Source organism: Typopeltis vanoorti, chromosome 25 (genome assembly GCF_054136105.1).
Source record: "Typopeltis vanoorti isolate ZY-2024b chromosome 25, IOZ_Tvanoo_1.0, whole genome shotgun sequence".
Classification (NCBI taxonomy): Eukaryota; Metazoa; Arthropoda; class Arachnida; order Uropygi; family Thelyphonidae; genus Typopeltis; species Typopeltis vanoorti.
In genome coordinates, this window is record NC_143573.1 from 59,334,837 (window position 1) to 59,356,197 (window position 21,361).

At 35.2% G+C, this 21,361-nt stretch overlaps 1 protein-coding gene across 1 annotated transcript in view; it reads left to right on the plus strand.

Annotated features, from left to right (window-relative positions):
* Positions 1-21,361, plus strand: part of LOC150092772 (transmembrane 7 superfamily member 3-like) — a 133,079-nt gene that overhangs the window by 59,527 nt on the left and 52,191 nt on the right. Inside the window, exons 5-7 of the mRNA XM_090414784.1 lie at positions 1,142-1,228; positions 7,297-7,377; positions 11,466-11,618. Of these exons, the coding sequence (XP_090270910.1) occupies positions 1,142-1,228; positions 7,297-7,377; positions 11,466-11,618 (321 nt within the window). The remainder of the gene's footprint in view (positions 1-1,141; positions 1,229-7,296; positions 7,378-11,465; positions 11,619-21,361) is intronic.

Below are 21,361 nucleotides of genomic sequence, written 5' to 3' on the forward strand. Positions count from 1 at the left end.
GAAATCACTCTGTTAATTCAACACATCTTTTCCCTTTGTGCTCTTGATTTTTGTAAGAGTTCCAAATGTAAATTTTAGTAATGGGTAGATTGTAGGAATAACCTGTACCTGGATAGATAGAATGGCAGAAAAACTCTGATAGATGCTTGTGCATTTTGTGGAACACCTAAACAATAAATACTGTATGCACGCACGCACGCACGCGCGTGCGTGCGTGTGTGTGTGTGTGCAGTATCTTTTATATAGCAAAACCTGTGAGGTATCCATAACTATAGAATAACACGTATGCCACAGTAAATAACTTTATTATTATTATTATGTGACACCTCTGGAGAGTCCAAAGATTCATCAAGGGAGAGTTTGCCAACAGTATCAAACGATTTATCCCTTCCAATTACTAACCGTGCTCAAACTTGCTTAACTTTTTGCTAGCCATTAGTAGCATAGGCTGTACCAATCAACCAACCGTTGCTGGCATATTATGTAAATATTTTGTATTATGTATCATAAGACATCATCAGTACAACTAATGAACAACAATAGGAAGTGAATTCAAAAAACAGTGGTGTGCATGCTTAAATTGGAATCAAAAATGCTAACCGCAGGATCCAATGGCAAATCACCAAGCTACTACATAGATCCACATATAACAAGAACATTTATATAAAGAAAGTGCTAAAGCCTTAGTTCATAGACTTGATCTTAATTGAAATGACTGTCTCACTATTCCAGATGTTTGGGAAATTGATAACCTCAATTATATTCAATAATTTATCTGCTTTATTTTAATTTCAGCCCAGTATTTTTTAAACCATGAACATGCAACTGTGTAGAGGAATTCTAATTTAAGCATGCTCACTACTGTTTTTTGAATTCAATTCCTATTGTTGTTTATTAGTTGTACTGATGATGTCTTAAGATACATAAGACAAAATATTTACATAATAAAAAAGTTATTTACTCTGATGTATGTTATTCTATAGTTATATGTGTATATATATTTTTATTTTATTTTTAAATTTATTTTCAGCTTCAACTTTTGATACATAAGACGAAATATTTACATAATAAAAAAGTTATTTACTGTGGCATGCATGTTATTCTATAGCTATGTGTATATATATTTTTATTTTATTTTCAGCTTCAATTTTTGGCAAGATATTTGTGGTTTTGTTGGCTATTTACAGCTTGATTATATGTTTTAGAGGACATCGTTTTCTAAAAGCAGGTAATGAGCATTATTTTATTTTATTTTTTTTATATTTTGAAATTTATTATGACCTGTTTTGTATGTGAGGTTATATTATGCCCTCCATAACCATAGACTTATGAAAGTGCATTTATATGCATAGAAAAAACTAGTTGTATTGAGAATTCATTCAGCTGAGAAAAATGAACTACCAGTACTGTCAGGTATACATTTGTATTAGTAGTTGTATTGCAATATAAAAGTGCAAAATACAAATCCTGCATTTTATACTTTCCTTCATAGTTACACAGTGTGCAGTGATCATTATTAGAAAAATTATGAGTAATTAGTTTATTTGATTTTAAGCTATTTTTTATGGCAATTCCATATATGAGAGGTGGTTCCAACCTAGTATTTTTATGTGATACCTCCAAGGACTTGTCGTGCCAGGGCACACCACTACACTTCAACTCACTGTCTCCCTTATTTTATCCTTCAAATATATATATATATATATGACACTACTACCATCAAAATGCAGCACTATCTGCCACCACTAGCATGTTATGTCTGTAAATTGAGTATGTTCTCATGGCTGATTTGCCTGTGTGCAAGATGAAAAACCAGAGTTTCTTGGAGAAGAAACCCTGCTACGTCCGTATGAGATTGGCTAACTCCCCTTCAATTGTAAAAACCCATATAAAGATTTCTCTAGTCACAAGGAGAATGGAACTCAGCTCTTTTCCAATCAAAGGGTGCAATGTACTGTCATTCTTCCAGTTGCACTACAGGGGTGCTAGATGAGAAGAAAAAAAAAAAGAAACCTGTTGACATTGGATTTAAAGAACTGGAAATCATACTCTCTAGGATATACGTAAGTGGGAAGACTGTTCCAAAATTCAGCTGTAGCAAAAAGAGGAAAAAAAAACTTGTTTGGGGAATTTTGAGTCAACTATGAGGGAGCATTGAATAGCTGCTGAATTGGATTTAAGAGATTTAGAAAAGAGCTGAGGAAATATTGATGTTAATTCTGGTGAGCATTGTCTGTGGAAATATTTGTAGAAAATACACACAGCTGAAACTGAACATTTGTGTGAAATAGAGTGGCATGAATTGGTGAGAGATAAGTCATTAATCAATCTGATTGTCTCTTCTATACTGAGTCAAGTATTTTTAGGGAGCCCTCAGGGGTACCACCTCAAATGCAAGAACAGTATTCAGTGGTTGGCATTATTATGGTGATCAGTTGATTTTTAAGATATTGCTCCAGGTACATTAGTAGTCTCCATAATTTTGGTATAATTATTGCTGTGTTTTATATTATTCATTCAACTCTTCCTGTAACAAAAACTAGCATAGGAAATTTGTACACTGACAGAATTCTGAAAAGTTTATTCCAAAATCCTTTGCATCAGTGTGATTTTAAAAGATATTCACTGTATCAGACATCAACTGTAACAAAACTTACTTTACTTATCTTCAATGTAACACTAACCATTAACTGATAGAGAGGCTCGCCTCAAATTATCTAAAAAAAAATCTCTTGTAGCACTACACAGCTTCATAATGTCATAACATGACTTAGATGACTTGCTTAACATATCCAATTACCTAGAAGAAAAACAAGTGGAAGTGTTTTAAACAAACCTTAGATTTTGAATAGCAAAATCTTCAAGCACTGTATCTGTATTAGCTGAAACTACATATACATCTTAATGTTCCACGATAATCAGTTATCATGCTATCTAGGGGTGTTTTTCTAATTATACAAGATCTCTGCTGTTTTGATCAAGGCGAATAATAATCAATCAGATACTGGACATCCTCGTGCTCAACAGAATTGAAGCTAAGCACTATCATCCTAAGAAGCATCGATCAAAAAGAGGTAAAACTAGGGATCTGATCTGTTTTAATCTTCTAAAATCCGTCATCCTTGCATTACCAGATCTTAGAAGACTAAAACAGATCAGATCCCTTTAAATGTTAAGTATAACTTGTTTTGCTTTTTAAATAATTTAAGGAATTTACAACATACACAGGATATAAATTAAAACTTTAATCTATATTTCCAATATTTCAGCAACGTCACGTTGCCATCTTCACAGGAACTTAAAATAAAGACACGTGCACGCAGGCACTACACACAGTAAATGAGGATGAAGCAGGAAGCTATTGTTTCTCCTAAAAGTCCTGATGTGCCTCCTAACGGGCTATGTAATGACGTATTGGGATCTGTCTAATGTCTGTCATAGACATTAGACAGACCCCAGGTTTTAATTCTTGGCTGTTGGGTTGAAGGTCTTCTGATGTAAGTCTCCCAAATTTGGGACAGTCTCATGCAACCAAATTTGTTGAGGTTTGGACTGTTTCTTAGGGCTGAGGCTGATTCCATGAATAACCTTTCAAATTTGAATTTACTATGGTGTATTATCGTGGCTTTATTCCACCGTATTCTGTGGCGTGTATCCAGAGCATGGTCTGCAAGACCAGAGTAGCTGTACTGGTGAAACCTGATGTAGTCCTTGTGTTCTGAAATTCTGATATTCACTGTCCTGTGTGTTTGGCCAAAGTAGGACAGCTTACAGCTGCAAGGGACCTGGCAAACACCAGTTAGGTCTAGGAGAAGTGGTTGGTCTTTAGTGGAGCGGATAAGGGATGCCAATTTTCTATATGGTCTGTAACACGAGGTCAAGTCGTTTTTTTAGGATTTTGGTAATTTTTTCCCAGGTGCCTCGGATGTAGGGAATGTAATGGATTTAGAGTAATCCTTGTTGTGAGGGGGGGGGGGGGGTTGTGGTTTGCTGGTTTCAATATTTTTTGGGGGGAAACCATTGGCTGAGAAAGTATTGAGAATGTGGTTTAGTTCTGTGGTTAGGGCATGGTCATTTGAACAGATAAGTTTAGCCCTATTGTGTAGTGTCTTAATAACTCCATATTGTTGTGTGTGTGGGGGGGAGGAATTGTTGGTGAATGTATCTACCTCTATGGGTGGGTTTTCTATAAACTGAGAAAACCAAGGTTCCATCAGGCTTGATGGGTGACTAGTGCGTCTAAGAATAGGAGGCTGTTGTTTTTCTCTTTTTCCAGGGTGAACTTGATTCTGGGATGTAGATTGTTTAAGTGTGTTAGGAAGGAGAGGGGTGTATGAAAGCCATGTGACCAAATAACGAACACATCATCAACGTAGTGAAGCCATGTGGTGAAATGGGTTTTTGTAGGGCAGAGTTTAAGGCTTTCTCTTCAAAAGTCTCCATAAAAAAGTTGGCCAAGGGGGGGGGGGGAGCAGTTAAACCCTATATTTGTTTGTAGAATTTTCCCTGCCAAAAGAAATAGCCTGAGTTCATTGTGAACTGAAATAGGGCTGAGATATCGGGGGGGGAAATTTGGCTTGGATGAGCTGTAAGGTTTCTTTGAGTGGGATGTTTGTGAATAAGGAGGAGACATCAAAACTGACCATTATGTCAGTATGTTGGAGTGTAAGGTTTTCTGTGCTGGCTTTGAAGTGATCTGAGTTTTTTATGTGTGATGGCATGTTGCCAGTATAGTGTGTGAGCACTTTGGCCAAATGTTTAGCTAATTTGTATGTGGGGGAATCAATGCCATTCACTATGGGACGTAATGGCACATTTTCTTTTATGTATTTTTGGGAGTCCATATATACTGGGGGGTATGGAGTCAAACAGTTTTAATTTGTTAGTGACTTCTGCAGGCCAAGAAGTGACCTTCTTAAGGAACCTGTGAAGTTTTCTAATTTGTGAGTTGTTGGGATTGTACTCAATAAGGAGGTAAGTAGCCCAATCTAATAGTAGAGCATTAAGCTTACCTGTGTAATCCTTTTGGTTAAGTACCTGTGTATGTTGTAAATTCCTTAAATTATTTAATAAGCATATTTAACCAATGTCTAAACCTTTCTACGAGTATAACTGTTTTATACAAACTACAGAAAGGAAGGAATGAGTAGCTATAAGTATTCAACACAAAACGTGAAGATAAACTGCTTGAATCAAATTCACTTTCAAGTTGTCGGAAGATTTCAGAATTGGAAATTGCACAATGAGACTTATCTGTGTCATTGGTCTCTCAGAAGATGTTGTGAGGGGAAAAAAAAATAGAGAAAATTTTTTGATTCATTAGAGAGAATTGCTAACATTAAGAGAGCCTCCATATCTTAGTCAGTATTGATGATGCCCTTTGATTGGAAAAACCTGGGTTCAAATCCCATTCTTTTCTAATTGGAAATTTGGGTGTTTTTATCCCATAATAAGGCAAAACTGACCAGGTGAACACATGCAATTTACATATAAAAATATATTTATAGGCATAAGACTAAACACCTTATCCTATAAAAATTATAGTTATGGATGTCATAGATTCTTGGCAGATCCTAGCCCAAAGGGTCTGTAGCAGAACTGTTCTTGTGAGAGACAGTAAACAGCAAAGTTGGAAAGACTCCCATGTATATAGAAACATTCTGTAAAAATTCAGAGAAAAGGATGAAGCTAATAATAATGGGAAATGCTAGATTTCTACTCAAAACATAGACTGTTTTCATATTCAAATCTGAAAACATTATTGGGAACAGAGTGAGAAATCAGAAGGAAATATTTATCAACCCAACCTAAGAAATATAGCAGTTGTTTTCATGGCTAGAAAAATAAAAACTGTATTGCAAGGGAATTATAGAAGTAGTCCATGAAATTTCATAAGTCATATAACATTTCCTGTTTATACATACATTAATGAAATTGATTATACACAATTGATTATACACTCATGGTAAAGGTGGTACGAGTCCTCATCACTTCCCTTAGTTATCTCCCATAATGCAAAGCACATCTCCTTGCAGACATGTATAATGCTATGCAATAAGGGAAAGGCCACTACCCAGACAGGTCTCGACCTTTATTGAGGTCTCATCAGTGGGAGCCAGACCCAGAGGTGGTGATACTAAGGTGAAAGTAATGGAGAAGTCATATTGGAGGTCATCATGGGAAATACTAAGGCAAATGATGAGAACTTCTTTACCACGAGTTGCCCCAGTCCTGAAAGTACTTCAGGTGCGAACTTTGTTTTTGCTAACACTTGGATAAAGGATAAAACCCAATATATAATTAGTAGCATAGCCAAGTGGAAAAAACTTCCATAAACTTATCTCTAATCCAGAGAATTTTAATAATAGAGTGTGACCCCCCCCCCCTTTGGCAACTCGTATAGGTAAATAAGACTTCTCCATTCTTCCACCTTAGTATCACCACCTCTGGGCTGGCTCCCATTGATGTGTTTTTGCGCAGAAGTGGTTGCTTTCCCTGAGATGTGAGAGGTTCTGCTTGGCGGTAGGTTTTTGCCTGTCTCTGAGTGGGGCCACTGCTGAGATTATGGCTCTACTTGGTGGTGGGGTGAGCCTGTCACTGAGTGGAGCTACCACTGAGTTGGATGGGCCTTCAGTCACTCATAGGGAGTGGTCTGGGGGACTGCCTAATTTTTAGAGAGGTCTTTACTTAAACAGCACCTCAATAAAGGTCGAAACTGTTCTGGGTAGTGGTCCTTCCCTTAATGCATAGTATTATACATGTCTGCAAGAAGATGTGCTTTGCATTATGGGAGATACTAAGGCAGGTGATGAGAACTTATGCCACCTTTACCACAAGTTGCCCCAGTCCTGAAAGTACTTCAAGCACAACCTTTGTTTGCTAACACTTGGATAAAGGATAAAACCCAATATATAATTAGTAGCATAGCCAAGTGAAAAAAAAACTTCCATAAAATTATGAAGAAATGTTGCATAAAAAAATGTAGCACTTGTAAAAATTGTAATCACTCAGATGATTTTTGCACTATATCAATCAGTAATTTTTATCATTTTGTTTATCTAAATTTATTGCTTCCAAGTGGCATAATTCCAAAATTTGAATATCAGTCAATATTTTTAAAATCCTTATAGGCACTCAACAAATTTATCTGATTTTTTAAGGTGTTTTTACTTGGTATCCTTTTTAGCAAATTTTTGGTGTGTGTGTGTGTGTGTGTTGGGGAGGAGGATATGCATTAATTGGATTATAATAGCATTCATTTATTTTTATTCCTATACTTTTTTTGTCTTACTATAGAAATCTTTTACTTTGGATTCTTGGCTGGTTCATTAGTTGGTTTTATTCTTCTCACGAGATATACAAATCTTATTCATACAGGTATGTTATATTTTCAATTTTATTGAAGTTTTATTTAAAATATTATTTTTGGTTAACATGAAATGCAAATAAAAAATTGCAGCTGCTAGTGGTTCATTAATAATATTAACATTACCATTAATTAACTGCAGGTTTCAAAATATTATCAAGGTACTAAAAGATGTTATGTAAAATGAAAATAACATTGTATTCTATATTTATCTTGGTATTGAGGATAATAAAACTAAATGAAAATGTACAGCAGATATTGAATTTTTTTTTACCCTGCAAGAATTACTGTGATAGAGGCTCATACATGGAAAAACTAAACAAAAATAAGAAATATTTATAGCATTGCATAAATAAAGATATTCATACTCTCAGTAGCAGCAATAACATGGGTTACAAAGATCTATGTTTGAATCCCATCTAGGATAAGAACATTTATAAGAACCTTTCATCAGTGTGAGCTAGCTGATCTCATATGGAGATGGCAGTATAAATTAAAGATGCCAAGAAATTATATATATATTTTAGCGATATATTTTAGTAATAATGGAAATGGTGGTGTTTTTACCTTCTAAAAAATTGGGTTTCTCCAAATTCAAACTGCATGCATGGGAATGCATAGCATACTATGGTGACAGGATTGATTGCCTCATCATGATTCAAGTTCGATTCATAAGAAACCAAGTTACTTAATTGTAATAGTCCACTGAGTCTATTATGTAAAAGGAAGGTGAACCAGAGTTTCTTAAATATAATTATACATTTTGGTGTTAGGGAATTAATTTTCAATATTAAAACAATAAACTGATTTAAAGTAACAAAGAAAAATGTTGCTACCTTACTGTTACCTAAGATACCCATATATTTAGTATATTTCTACATGGTTAGTATAATATGTAAGTATATATAATGTACTCTTGATTATCTGAGTGTAGATTATTCATGCATGATTTTCTCTTTAATTTACCAAGTACTTTATTAATAAATTTACATACCAGAAATACATACATACCAAATATTCAGCTCACAAAAACAGATATGTCCCTATGTGACTTGGCTCCTGATATATGTGTGAACACATAGAAAGTGGAAAGTCTGTGAGGAAAACATGTTTCTTAGTCTCTGTGTAGCGAGTGTCAATGTATTTCTTAGCATGGTGATTGATTCACATTGACCTCAAGTGGACATTAAAAAACATCCAAGAGATTTTGAAAACAAGCAAAACTTTTATTATCTGATTAAATAATGTGTACAAAATATACAATCATGCAATTTCTAAAAAGCAACAAAATATATAAAATGTAAGATTCAGATTTTCTATGTTTTTCAGTTATCTGTGCATCCTCTCTCCCTCTTTTAGCCTAGATAATCAAGAGTATGCTGCATTCTTGAACAGTTATATACACTATGTTAACAAAAGTATTTGGACACCTAGCTATGGTAACAAAAATGCATTTTAATTACATTTCTAGTACCGAGTGAGACCACTTTGACCTGAATGACAGCAACTACCCTTTGGGGCATGCTTTCACCCAATTTTTGTTATGTTTCAACAGGAATATTCTTCCATTCCTCACACAAAGTTACCCACATTGATGATGCTGATTACAGTCACTGTGGCTGGAGAAAATTCAGTATTCTAATTCATCCCAAAGATGTTCGATGGGATTGAGGTCTGGACTCAGAACCAGCAAGTCCCAACACTTCAATGTTATTTTGTGGAAACTAGTCTTGGACACACAGTGCAGTATGGCATGGAGCATTGTTGTGCTGAAACATGTAAAGGTCACTGCTGAAGTACTTCCATGGCATCAGAAGCATGAAAGTTTATTTTTCACTTGGTTACAGTATAATAAAATTAGTTTAATCCTTTATCCAAGTGTGAGCAAACAAAGTTTGCGCCTGAAGTATCTTCAGGACTAGGGCAAAGTGATACAACACCAGGGCAACTCGCTGCAAAGGTGGAGAAAGCTACTGACACTCCTATCTCAGTATCTCCTATAATGCAAAACACATCTCCTTGCGGATATGTCTAATGTTATGCATTAAGGGAAGGGCCACTACCCAGACTAGTTTCGACCTTTATTGAGGTCTCTTCAGTGGGAGCCAGGCCCTAGTGGAAATACCAGGCAGAAGCATTAGCAGGTCATCTCTACCTATAGGAGTTGCCAAATGGTGTGCCACCCTTTTTTAATAAATTACTCTGGATTTAGAGAAAGATGTTGAAAGTTTATTTTTCACTTGGTTACAGTATAATATCAGTTCGGCTGAACATAGTCATGATGATATATGTCAGCAGAACTGACATATAAATGTCAGTTCGGCTGAACATAGCATCTTGACATCAAGTACAGTACAAAACATACAGCACATCCCACCTTTTATTACTAGACTCCCTGAATATTTGCATGTGGTAGAATCCAAAATTTGCATAACATGTAAGGTGTCCAAAAATGCCTTTGTCAACATAGTGTATACATTTTGTATACACTGTGTGGACAGTTATTAGATATACCTATATAATAGTCAGTGTACTTCACTTAGAAGTACCACTTACTTTTCTGTTGTAAACAGTTTATTCCACCACATCCCTAAGATGTGCTCCATTGGATTGAGATCTCAATGCCTGATCAGACCATTGAAATATGGTATGTCACCTTCTTGCTCCCAGAACTGTATTCAAACACTGAATGCTTGTGACGTTGTGTATTAACCTGCTGGAAGTAGCTGTTACAAGATGGATGAAAGGGTGCATCTAATTTTTTTTAACATTAATTTGAGCCACAGAAGGTTATATATCAGTTTCATGGGTAGTCTTAAGCTAAGGATTACATCATTCTGGGAACCTTGCTCTAGAGATTAAACATAGACCTTCCGTATTTCTGAATGCTTGCAGGGCTAGCACGTGTAGAAATAAATATAAAATTTATTAAAAATCTGCAATGTATTTCATCCAATGTAGCATGGACATCATCAAGGAGAAAAGAGAAACGAAATTAGTAATTACATTCAAAACGTGAATCATATGATGTGAGTAACATAGTATGTGCTTACTAGCTCATGTCTCAGTCAAAGCTGAGTTGACAGGAATTCATCTGAGTCAAAGAAGAAACGGAATAGGTTCTGCATCAAAAATTAAATAATCAGTATTATTTAATTTTTGATGATTAAATCTAATTAATTAAGATGAGTTCTGGAACGTGTTAGATGAAGAAATGAGGGAACTGGAAGAAAATGAGATGGTGATTGTCGGAGGAGACTTGAATGGACACATAGGGAGACAATAGAGACTGTGAAAGGGTGCATGGTGGCCACGGAGTGGGAATGATGAACCAAAAAGGAGAGAGGGTTGTGGACTTTGCAGTAGCGTTTGATCTGGCAATTGTGAACTCGTTTTTCTACAAGTGGGAAGAACATTTGATAACATTTAGGAGTTTCTACAAGTGGGAAGAGCATTTGATAACAGTTCGCAAATTGACTAAAAGAAAACATCTTAAGGTTGTGACAAATTGTAAAGTAATTCCAAGAGATCAAGTAGCACAGCAAAATGGAATTGCAAAAGCTATTCCATTTGTTCTTTTGAACTTTAATAATGCATTTTTTTTTTATCATGCCTTCAAAAGTGTGGAACATCTGGAATTTGTGTACTCACCATAATTGGTCAGCACACAAATTGTGCTGATGGGTTGTGATGTTGATCTGTTATGTCACTGAAATGCATGCACATATACTGTCCTTCCTCAGTATCTATCTGCTTAGCCTAAAACAGACATAAGATGCTCTCACTGGCAAACTTTCAAAATCATGATCTTTAAATGTTAGATATAAACAGTTTTCCACAACAAGGTTCCAACTCTAAAAAATTAGCAGTGAATAAGATAATCTGATGGAGAGTGGCGAGCAAGAGTGGCACATAAGGTATTGTCATAGAATATCATTTATTTATTAACACCGAATAAATTTAAGGAAAATGAAAGGTATCATAAGATCTAAAGACCATCCTCGTGGAGTCCCATGACAGTGAGTCGTGGGACTCCATGAAGATTCAGAAGTACAGAATAAATAGTTTCTTTTTTTTTTAAATGCTTTATTTATTTTAGGTCGTGATATCCTTACAATGTGCGTTGGAACTGTGGGAGCAATTCTCTGCTTAATACTCTGGTGGTTCTTAGGAGTACCTGTTATTTCGATGACATTGGTTGGGCTTGTTTTGGGCTATCTGCTGACTGCCACACTTCTTTTTACTCCCTTAGGTTAGTACATTTAGTGCAATTATCTGATATTTTTATTATTATTATTATTACTACTACTATTATTTACCAGCATGCTATATTATAACCAGATGGTGCAAGCTAAATCAGATTCTTCCTTCAGCAGATATATGCAAACCCCCACTCCCACCCCCAAAAAAAATGTAGGAAGTACAGATAACAAGCAGATATTTTCACACCAGACTGACTGTATCTGTAACTGATTACATCATTCAATGTATGGAAACTATATGGATTACATTCTTGATTGTTACTGAATATATCAACACAGATCAAAAGACTGCTAAACTGGGAATTGCATCTTGTCTTATCATTTGAATCTGTCTTATTTAATAATTATATAATCCTGGAAATAAATTATTAATTTTTCAGTGCCCTGTTTTTATCTGGATCACTGAGATTTCAAGAATTTCAGCAAAATAAATGCATGTTCAGTTTGGTTAGCAGACATTTGCTGGTCTAGCAGATAGTACCATCATTATTGAACCAGCAAGCAACAAATTCTAATCCCACTCTGTCATAGATGGTTTGTGAACATCTTTAGGTGGCAGATCAGTATGAGACCTAGTATGAGACTGCCACTCTGATTATGAAAAGCCAGATTATTTATTCAGATCATATATCCTTCATTCTACTTTCTTGGTTTTCCCTTTCAGTCATTTCCGACCATAGGTGACTTTGTAGGCATTGCCCACAAAGTATTCCAGGTGAGATTTTTGCAGGGTAGTTCACCATTGCTTTCTTCAACCCCCCCCAGTTTCATCCGGGCTCGGTAACGCCATATGGCTGGAACATATTCATGACTGTAATCAGTGTGTGTTCATGAGGCCCGGTTTGCCTGTTCTAGGGGATGAAAAACCTGAGTTTCCAGGTGTGAAAAAACCTCTACCTCTGTATGTGGCTGTATATGAGACCGGCTAACTCACCTTTAGTCGAAAGAGACCAGATAAAAGTTCCTCACGTCACTGATGGGAATGAAACCCAGGTCTTTCCAACCAAAGGGCTTCATCTATACTGACTAAGTTACGGAGGCTCTTTTCATTCTCCTCATGATACTTAAAAAAAAAAAAATGAAGTGATGGAATGTTACATTTTGTTTACATATGTGCACTGATTTAATAATTACACTACAAATAATAAATTAATATTTTTTGTTCACAATTATTTTTAGAAATTCAAATCTGATTTCAGAATTTCCATACCATCCACTATTTTAAGGAAAGAAGAATAAAAATTTGCTTACAGATAAACAAAGTGTGAATGTCATTCACATTTTGTTTCTTTTATTAATTGAAACTATTGTTCCAAAAATAGACAATTTAAAATTAATATATTTATTTTGTTAAGGAGCACCCCTGTGTTTCAACACACTGGCTTTGACATGTAATTTAGTAATTAAAACTATTATGACATCGATAATGCATTTTGAAGCATATACCTTGGGATGGCCTGGAATACATCATGTTTTTATCTTCATAAACTTGGAACTAAGAAAAGTCTGATTGACTATGTTATTGTTGATAGTGATGTTTTCTCCCTGGTGCAGGACACGAGAGTGTACAGAGGATTTGAAATTGGAAGCGATCACTATTTAGTCTTGAGCAGGATAAAATTGATTTTCATATTGAAAAGAATGATGTGTAAGAAAGTTTTAAAGTGAATAAAAGATGAGCAGCTCTGAGATGTGAACTGTAGACTAAAATACACAAAGATTATTGAAGAAAAAATGAAAGAGTTTGAGAACAAGAACCAAACCTTGGAGAGTCAGTGGCAAACCTTGAAGAAAATCCTGATTGATTCAGCCAGAGAGGCATGTGGTGAGGTTGTCTGCAAGGATAGAAAAATCAGAACTACAGGAAGTTAAAGAGGCAGTGAAGGAAAAGAAGAAAGCATATCAAAAGTTCCTGGCAAATAAGTCAGCTTGTGCTTGGGTGAAACTAGCTAAACAAAAATCATGGGATGACTTTGGCAAGAACATAGAAAATAAATATCAAGAAGGTGTTAAGATATTCTGGAGATTGTTGAAGAAGCTTAGAAATGGAGGAAAGAGTGCTGTAAAAGGAGTTAGAGACGATAAAGAAATGACATGAAAATGGGAGAAAAAGATGTCCTTGAAGTATGGAGTAATAACTTCAAAAAATTGCTAAATGAAACAAGCAGTGATAAAAAAAAAAAAAACACTCAACAGGCATACAGTCAGGAATACATATCCATATTTGAAGTAGAAAAAGCCATCAAAGGCTTGAAATGTGGAAAGGCAGCAGGAGTAGATGATATTCGACCAGAAATGCTGAAGTATGGTGGTATAAAAGTCTTACAGTGGCACTGCATAGTTCAGAAGGCCCGGACAGAGGGACGAATTCCTGATGATTGGAGTACAGCTCTAATAGTACCCATATATAAAAAGGGAAATAAAACCGAATGTGAGAATTACAGAGGTCGAGTGTTCCGAGCAAGATTTATGCCAGTATACTTGAGAAACAGTTGAGAAGAATTGTGGAAGAAAAGCTTGGCGAAGGACAAGCTTTTGATTCAGGCCAAATAGAAACTGTCAAGATCAGACCTTCACTTTACGACAAATAGTTGAGAAAGCATGGGAATATAACAAAGATCTGTATTTAAGTTTTGTCGATCTGAAAAAGGCATACGACAAGGTGCCAAGAGAGAAGCTATTCAATACACTACAATTATATGGTGTCAATGGGGCATTATATCAAGCAATACTTAGTCTGTATTTGACTTACAAGTCAGTAGTTAGAATTGAAGGAAGTAGAGGAAGATAGTTTAATGTTAAATCTGGTGTGAGACAAGGATGTGCATTATCCCGTCTGTTATTCATTATCTATATGGATCACATTATGAAGGAAAGTGGTATTAAACATGATATCAGAATTGGAGATGTTAATGTCAGCTCTTTGCTTTATGCGGACGATGTTATACTTCTAAATAAATCTGCTACAAGTTTGCTAGATTCCTGACTAAATTGAATAACTGTTGTAATAGATATGGTATGAAGGTCAGCAATGAAAATAGGTAGAATCATTGAAAATGTCAACTTTGTTTTGAACGGAGAACCTGTGGAACTAGTAAAATATTTCAGCTATTTAGGCATGATTTTTAGTGAAGATGGTAAATTAAATATGGAAATAGACAACAGGAGAGAAATTAATCAGAACACTTAATTAGCTGTATACAAGACAGTGTTCAAACCAGTTTTAACTTATAGATCTGAGAGCTGGGTCAGAAGTAAAACACTTGACCAAAGACTAGAGACTTCAGATATGAGAGTCCTGAGAAAGATTAGAGGCGTGAACAGATGGCATCAATGGCAATATCATATTAAAAATGAGGATATTAGGAAAGAACTTGACATTGTCAGCATGCAGGAATGCGTTAGTAGAGCTAATTCCAGGTGGTATAGTCACTTAAACAGAATGGGCGAGTCAAGATTAGCAAATTGTTCTGGGATTTTCTGAAGGTTCTGGAATTTGGTTCTTCAATAAGGTTTTTGCAAAACCTTATTGAAGTGTTTTTCACCTAGTACTATAATAGATGTTTCTTATAGTGATTTGAGAGGTTGCTCAACTTACACTTAACACACAAAACATGAAAATAGTCTTTAGAAGTTACATAAGGAAGTTTAAAGATAGCAGTAGAAGGGATGAATAAAGGGTGGGATGGGGGAGGTTTTTGTTCTGTTAGTTTGGAGAAGAACTGTGAAGGAGTGTTACAAAAAATGCTGCTGCACTTGATATAACAGATTTAAAAGACAACTGAGGAATTATCAATGCCAATACTGATGAACACTGTCCATTAAAATATATAAAAACATTACAATCGGCAAAAATTCAAAATGAAAAAATGTAGTGAGCTGGTGAGAGACAGATCATTAATCAACTTGATTGCACTCTTCTGCAGTGAGTATTTTTATGGAATTCTTAGAACACCTCCCCAAATATAAGAATATTATTCAGTGGTTTAGATGGATTAGTGATTTGTATAGAATCACTATTTGTTCAGAGATTACATCTTGAACTGGGGTGAAAAAAGAAAAGAAAAACTAAAATACTGAAAGAGAGAGAGAGAGATTTGGAGAGTAGAGTAAATCCCAAGAAAAGAAATCTCATCTTTTTTATAGACTTGTATCTTATCACAAGAAACCCTCGAAGGAAAATGTTATTTTTGGCAAGATATAAAACAGGATTGTGTTTTGTGAAGTTGCTTTTCTGAAAGTTTTGATGATTTATATAATTGTTGGGTTTGTCAAATAAGAATGAATAGTGCAGTGTCCTGTCATCATCATCAGAATTGTGTATTGGATTTGCAGTTAGCTCGATAAAGTAATTCATATATTGAATTTAAAAAAAGAGGAGGAACCGAATCTCATGCAACATCTGCATTAATTGCAGAATTTCAGCATAAAGATCCATTGACTGTCATATAGTGTACATCCAGGGTAGGGGGGGGAAAACTGTATACACAGTTGGAGAAGACACCATATAATGGGTCACTTATATAGGCCTTTGTGTCAAACTTAATCAGCTCCCTTGGAGATAATAAGAGAACTTGAGATTGCTCAAACACTTTTCCAGTCCATTTGTCCAAAGGATGACATAAGCTAGATCTCTCATCAACAGTAATGGAATCCATACTAGCAATCATTTATTAGTTAAGTGTCACTGGTTTGCTCCATTAGTTTACAGAGATACTTTGAAGTGAGTAAAATTCTATGCTAATTAGATGGCACAGATGTTATGACCTTTATAGGGTTGCATAACCTCATAGTAGTGATATGCATAGTGATAAGTCCATATCCTGATTTATTTATAAGGAAGTCTGCTCCCTTTGCTCTGAAATTTGCATTGAGGTGTGACGTAAGATTCAGAAAAGACTTAGTTGTTAGCATTCAGTAATTTAATTAACTATAGACACACACACACACACACAGACACAAATTGGCCAGGTTTCTTAACATTTATAGAATATTTAAATTTCTTCAATAGTATAACACATTGACTCAATGCTGAATACATTTTAAGAGTGATCTGCCTTGTAAACTTCAAGTCTAAATTAGTTAATCTGAATTAACTTATATCTAACAATAGAATTTTCTAGTAGAGACACCCAGAGTTCTAATTCAGAAAATTAGGGCCAGTTTCACACTTGGTTGCACTTACATAAATAGACATGCTGAAATACTAGGGAGGGGAGGGAGGAGTTCTTGCTTGAGCTCAAATTCATTAAACAAGATTTGGGTAGGGTTTCTTCAGATAAGTTCTTCCTGACAGTTCAACAAATGAAGTACTTAGGTAGAATAGCATTTCTGTTCTTCTACATCACTTAAGGAAACTAGCTGACAGTCTAATATTCCAAAAGCTTCCTATGCTTATCCCTTTTTATTACTTTTGTTATTCTTTTTTCTGTTGTGTGCTGCATACTGCTCTTTTTTGTTCTCTCTCAGTTGTGTGCTGTGCACGGCTCCTTCCTGTTCTGACTTCCTTTCTATCCAGGCATAACTTCTATCTTATAGCCCCTTTCTATCCTGGCTACTTGTCTCTTGTCTCTTATTTGTGTTTTATATATGCGCTGATTGTTGATATCAGGCTCTCTATACATTTATTATTATTGCATAGCACAATAATAAATGTATAGAGAACCTGCTACAGAGTCCTGAGACTTATTGTGTGAGACCCAAACTATTAACATAATATCTATTGTGCCTCTCCTTGAAACCATTAACAGACAAAGCACTTACATCTGACTCAGGCAACCCATTCCATTCATTCACCACTCTCCAAGCCAAAGAATATAGTTCTTACACTCTTGCTAACCACGTTCTTATCATTCAGGGATGACCTCTTGTTCTCCCCCCCCCCCCAGCCAAGTGCTGAAACATTTCCCCTGCATCAATCTTATAAAAACCTTTAAGTAACTTAAATGTTTCTATCATATCCCTCCTTTTCCTATCAACTAACTTTTGCAATCCACAAGCATTCGATCTATCCTCATACAAAACATTCACTATCTTGTCTACAGACCACTCACCATTTTGGTCACTTGCTGGATCCTCTCCACCACTTCCTTATTCCCAAGAAACCCAGGTGACCAGATATGAACACTGTAATGCAGATGTGGTAGTATCAAGGCTTTATAAAGAGGAATAATAACTCCGCTATCTCTGCTTGTTAGTGTGTTCTTCAATAACCAAGTAATCCTGTGAGCTATCCTGGCTACTTTAGCAATATGCCCTCTAAACTTTAACTCTCTATGCCCAAATCCCTGGCTTCCTTAATTTCCTGGAGCACAGTTCCCTCAATATGTTTAACAGCTTGTAATATTTGTAACCCAAAATCCATAACTGTACACTTTTCCACATTAAATTATATTGGAGAGAATCTGACATCTTGTAAGGATCCAGTCATAAGGATGCTATAACTGTATCATTTGGTTCAAACAATAGTTTGACTTGTGGAATTAACAGAGAAATTATCTTTATCCATTGTCAAGATTCTCACTAAACTGGGATACCATTAGCACGAGCACTTAAAATCTTACATCAGCTCACAAGTCAAATTACTGTACTGGGATTGAATTGGGGAAGATGGTTGATCTAGGTTTATTCCTGAAGTAGAATCGTTTTTAAGAAGTTTTCTTTAATGAATTCATTTTCATTCAACAATAACTTCACTAAATTATCTCCTGGTATTATCAAATCTTTGAGGCTGACATAATATCTCTTTATTCTAGAAAACTGTTTTTTAAAACTAAACAAGTATTAAAAAACAACACCCGGGAAGTTTCATTAATCGTAAGACTAACTTCTTCAGGGGTAAAGAGGACTAACAGTTTTAAACACAAACCATAAAAAATTACAAAGAAATAAGTTCATTTGTTGGTATTATGAACATAAAAAAAGTTCATTAAAAAACCAAATAACAGATCTGTACAACCTTTAATGCGTGTTAGCTGGAGACAATGCTATTTGTTGTCACGTTCTGTGGTACACGCTCACTCTGTCCAAGATCTGAAGTGGGTAAATTTTTAATAAATAATGACCAAACTTGATTTAAAATCAAACCTTGGTTTTTGTTGCATTGAGTAGGCATTTTAATCATATTTGCTGCTTCTTTGAATTTTCTTGTGAAACAATTCTTATCTATATAGGACATGTTTGTTCTATCCCAGAGTACATCATGACCAGTACAGGTTGTGTGAAATGCCAATCCCGATTTATGTTCTCTCTTATATTTTACGTCCTTTTGAAATGATATGAAATGAGTATATGGGAGACAGTCATCCAAATCATTTTTCTAGTATTAACTATTTTGGACAGTATTCCTTTAATTCAGCGTCTTAGACATTCTGTTTGACTGAGGATGATATGGAGTATAAACATTTACTTAATATTTAAAAGTTTACATATGTGCAGGAACAGATCACTAATAAAATTTCAACCTTGATCAATTTTTGATCAAGGTTTAGAGAAATAACACGCATCGTCAAGATTGATCAACAGTTCCTCTGTTTTACACAATGGAAAGTCAGTTGATTTCGAAACCTTATTAATTGCTCTAAGGTCTAAAATTCTATGCTAAGAGTAGGAAATTATAAAATTTCCTACTCTTAGCATAGAATTATAAAAAGAAGAGTAGGAAATTATAAAAATGAAAATTTACAATTAATGTTTAAATTTCAAAATATTTAATGAGCTTAAATTAATATCAAGATTTTAGAAAAATGGTAAGTGATTGAATACAGAAATGGGTTTTTACAGAGAATCTGTACATCGCAATGAATGGCATAGGGTTAATAAGGGAATTTCGAGTTTGAGAATCTTGCTCACATTTTATAATAAATGTGATCAAGTTGCTCATATTTCCCTTATTTAACTCAAAAAAAATGTTTGAATTAGACAAGAGAAATGGATACACCATGAGATTTTTGAACTTTGCTAAGGCTTTTGAGAGGATACAATATGAAAGGTTGTTACATAAATTGGAGAATATGAGGTTGGATTATAAAATATTACCATGGATAAGAGGATGACTAGCTGACTGATCAAAAAACAGGGATGTGAGGCTGCAAGATTTAAGGAGACCACCACAGAAATCAGTCCTTGGTCCTTTGTTATTCAGTCTTTACATTAATGACAGTGGTAGGAATTTGACAGGTGACATACAGCTTCTTGCTGAAGATGTGAAGATGTAGGTTAATCAGGAATGTGACTGATATGCAATACTTGCAGAATGATTTGAATAGCCCAGAATTGTGGATATGTGAAAATGGCAGTCAATTCAGTGTTAGTAAATGTGAAATCATGTACTTGGGTGTAATGAGATATCTTTCATTATATTGGTAGAATTGTGCTAGAAGAATCTGATCAGGCTAGGGATCTTGGAGTGTTAGCAGGTAGGAAGTTGAAGTCCAAGTGCTATATTTGCTATACAGCACTTGGATTTCACATACAACTTAGAGGACAATTGCAGTGCTAAAACAAGTCCTTGATATGACCTCACTTGGCCTTGGTTCAGGTCTGGTCTCCTGGATGCTGATACAGTGGAGAGAGTATAAAGAGAGTTCCAAGCAATGTCTTCCACAATCCCAATATTATTGGGGATGATATCGGGATTGTGGAATACAGATTATGAAGCAAGATTGATATTTGTGAACTGCAGATGCCAGCAAACAGGAGAAAGAGGGAATGATATGATTGAGACTTACAAACTTCTGAAATGGTCATTTTATGGAGGGTGGAGACAGGATCAGAGGACATCCATGGAAGTTGAGAATGAATGCATTCAAGAAAGGGTGAGAGCTAATTTTCTCTTAATGAATGGTGCATGATTGGAATGATTGCCTTTTGGAGGTATCGAGTATAGGTAGTGTGAATGAATTCAAGAAAAGGTATGATAGGTGTAGGTGATATGTGATTTCCCTCAGTGTGTTCACTTATTTTTTAGAGGTCCCGTAATAACAACAATAAAATAAGACAGGACTGACTTTTGGTAACATTAAAGTATACTCAGTTTTCTTCATCTGCCTTACCTTACCTCACTAGAGAATAGCAAGGATATTTAGACATTGCTAAAAGATTTTGGAATTCATTTCATTTAAGCATGCTGTTTTCAGCAAAACTATTTATAGATTTTATATAGATGGAAGAACATGCATGCAAGTACACTGTATTTAGATACGCTAGTATTTGTTTGGGAAATTAAGAAAAGAAATTATTTATTAACAATGATGCAATTAATCACCAGAGAGAGGATGCTGGTAGCCTGTAAAGGACAGAAATCAGATACTAAGATGGTGTAAGTGTATACCAGATCCAGTCAAATGCCCTGGATATGTCAAGAGCCTTCACATAGGTTACTCCATACCATTCCATGGCTTGTGTCCAAAGGGATCGGAAAGGAAATCTGCTCTGAATCAGTTGCAGAATCATATTGAGGATCACTAATCAATTAGTGATCCTCTAGATAGTGAAGAAGTTGATGATCTTCATAGTTTATGGATAGGGTTGAGATAGGAGCAATTGGATGACATTTGATAGTTCATTTTTATCTCTTTGTTTTTTGGGATTTGCCATAAATATAGGTTTACATATAGGTCTCCATGATATCATGGTAAATGCTAGATAAGTATGACAACCTATGAAGGAGAAATGGAATACTTCTTAATTCTGAAGTGCAAATTTTGAACATAGTTGGAGGAATAACATCTGC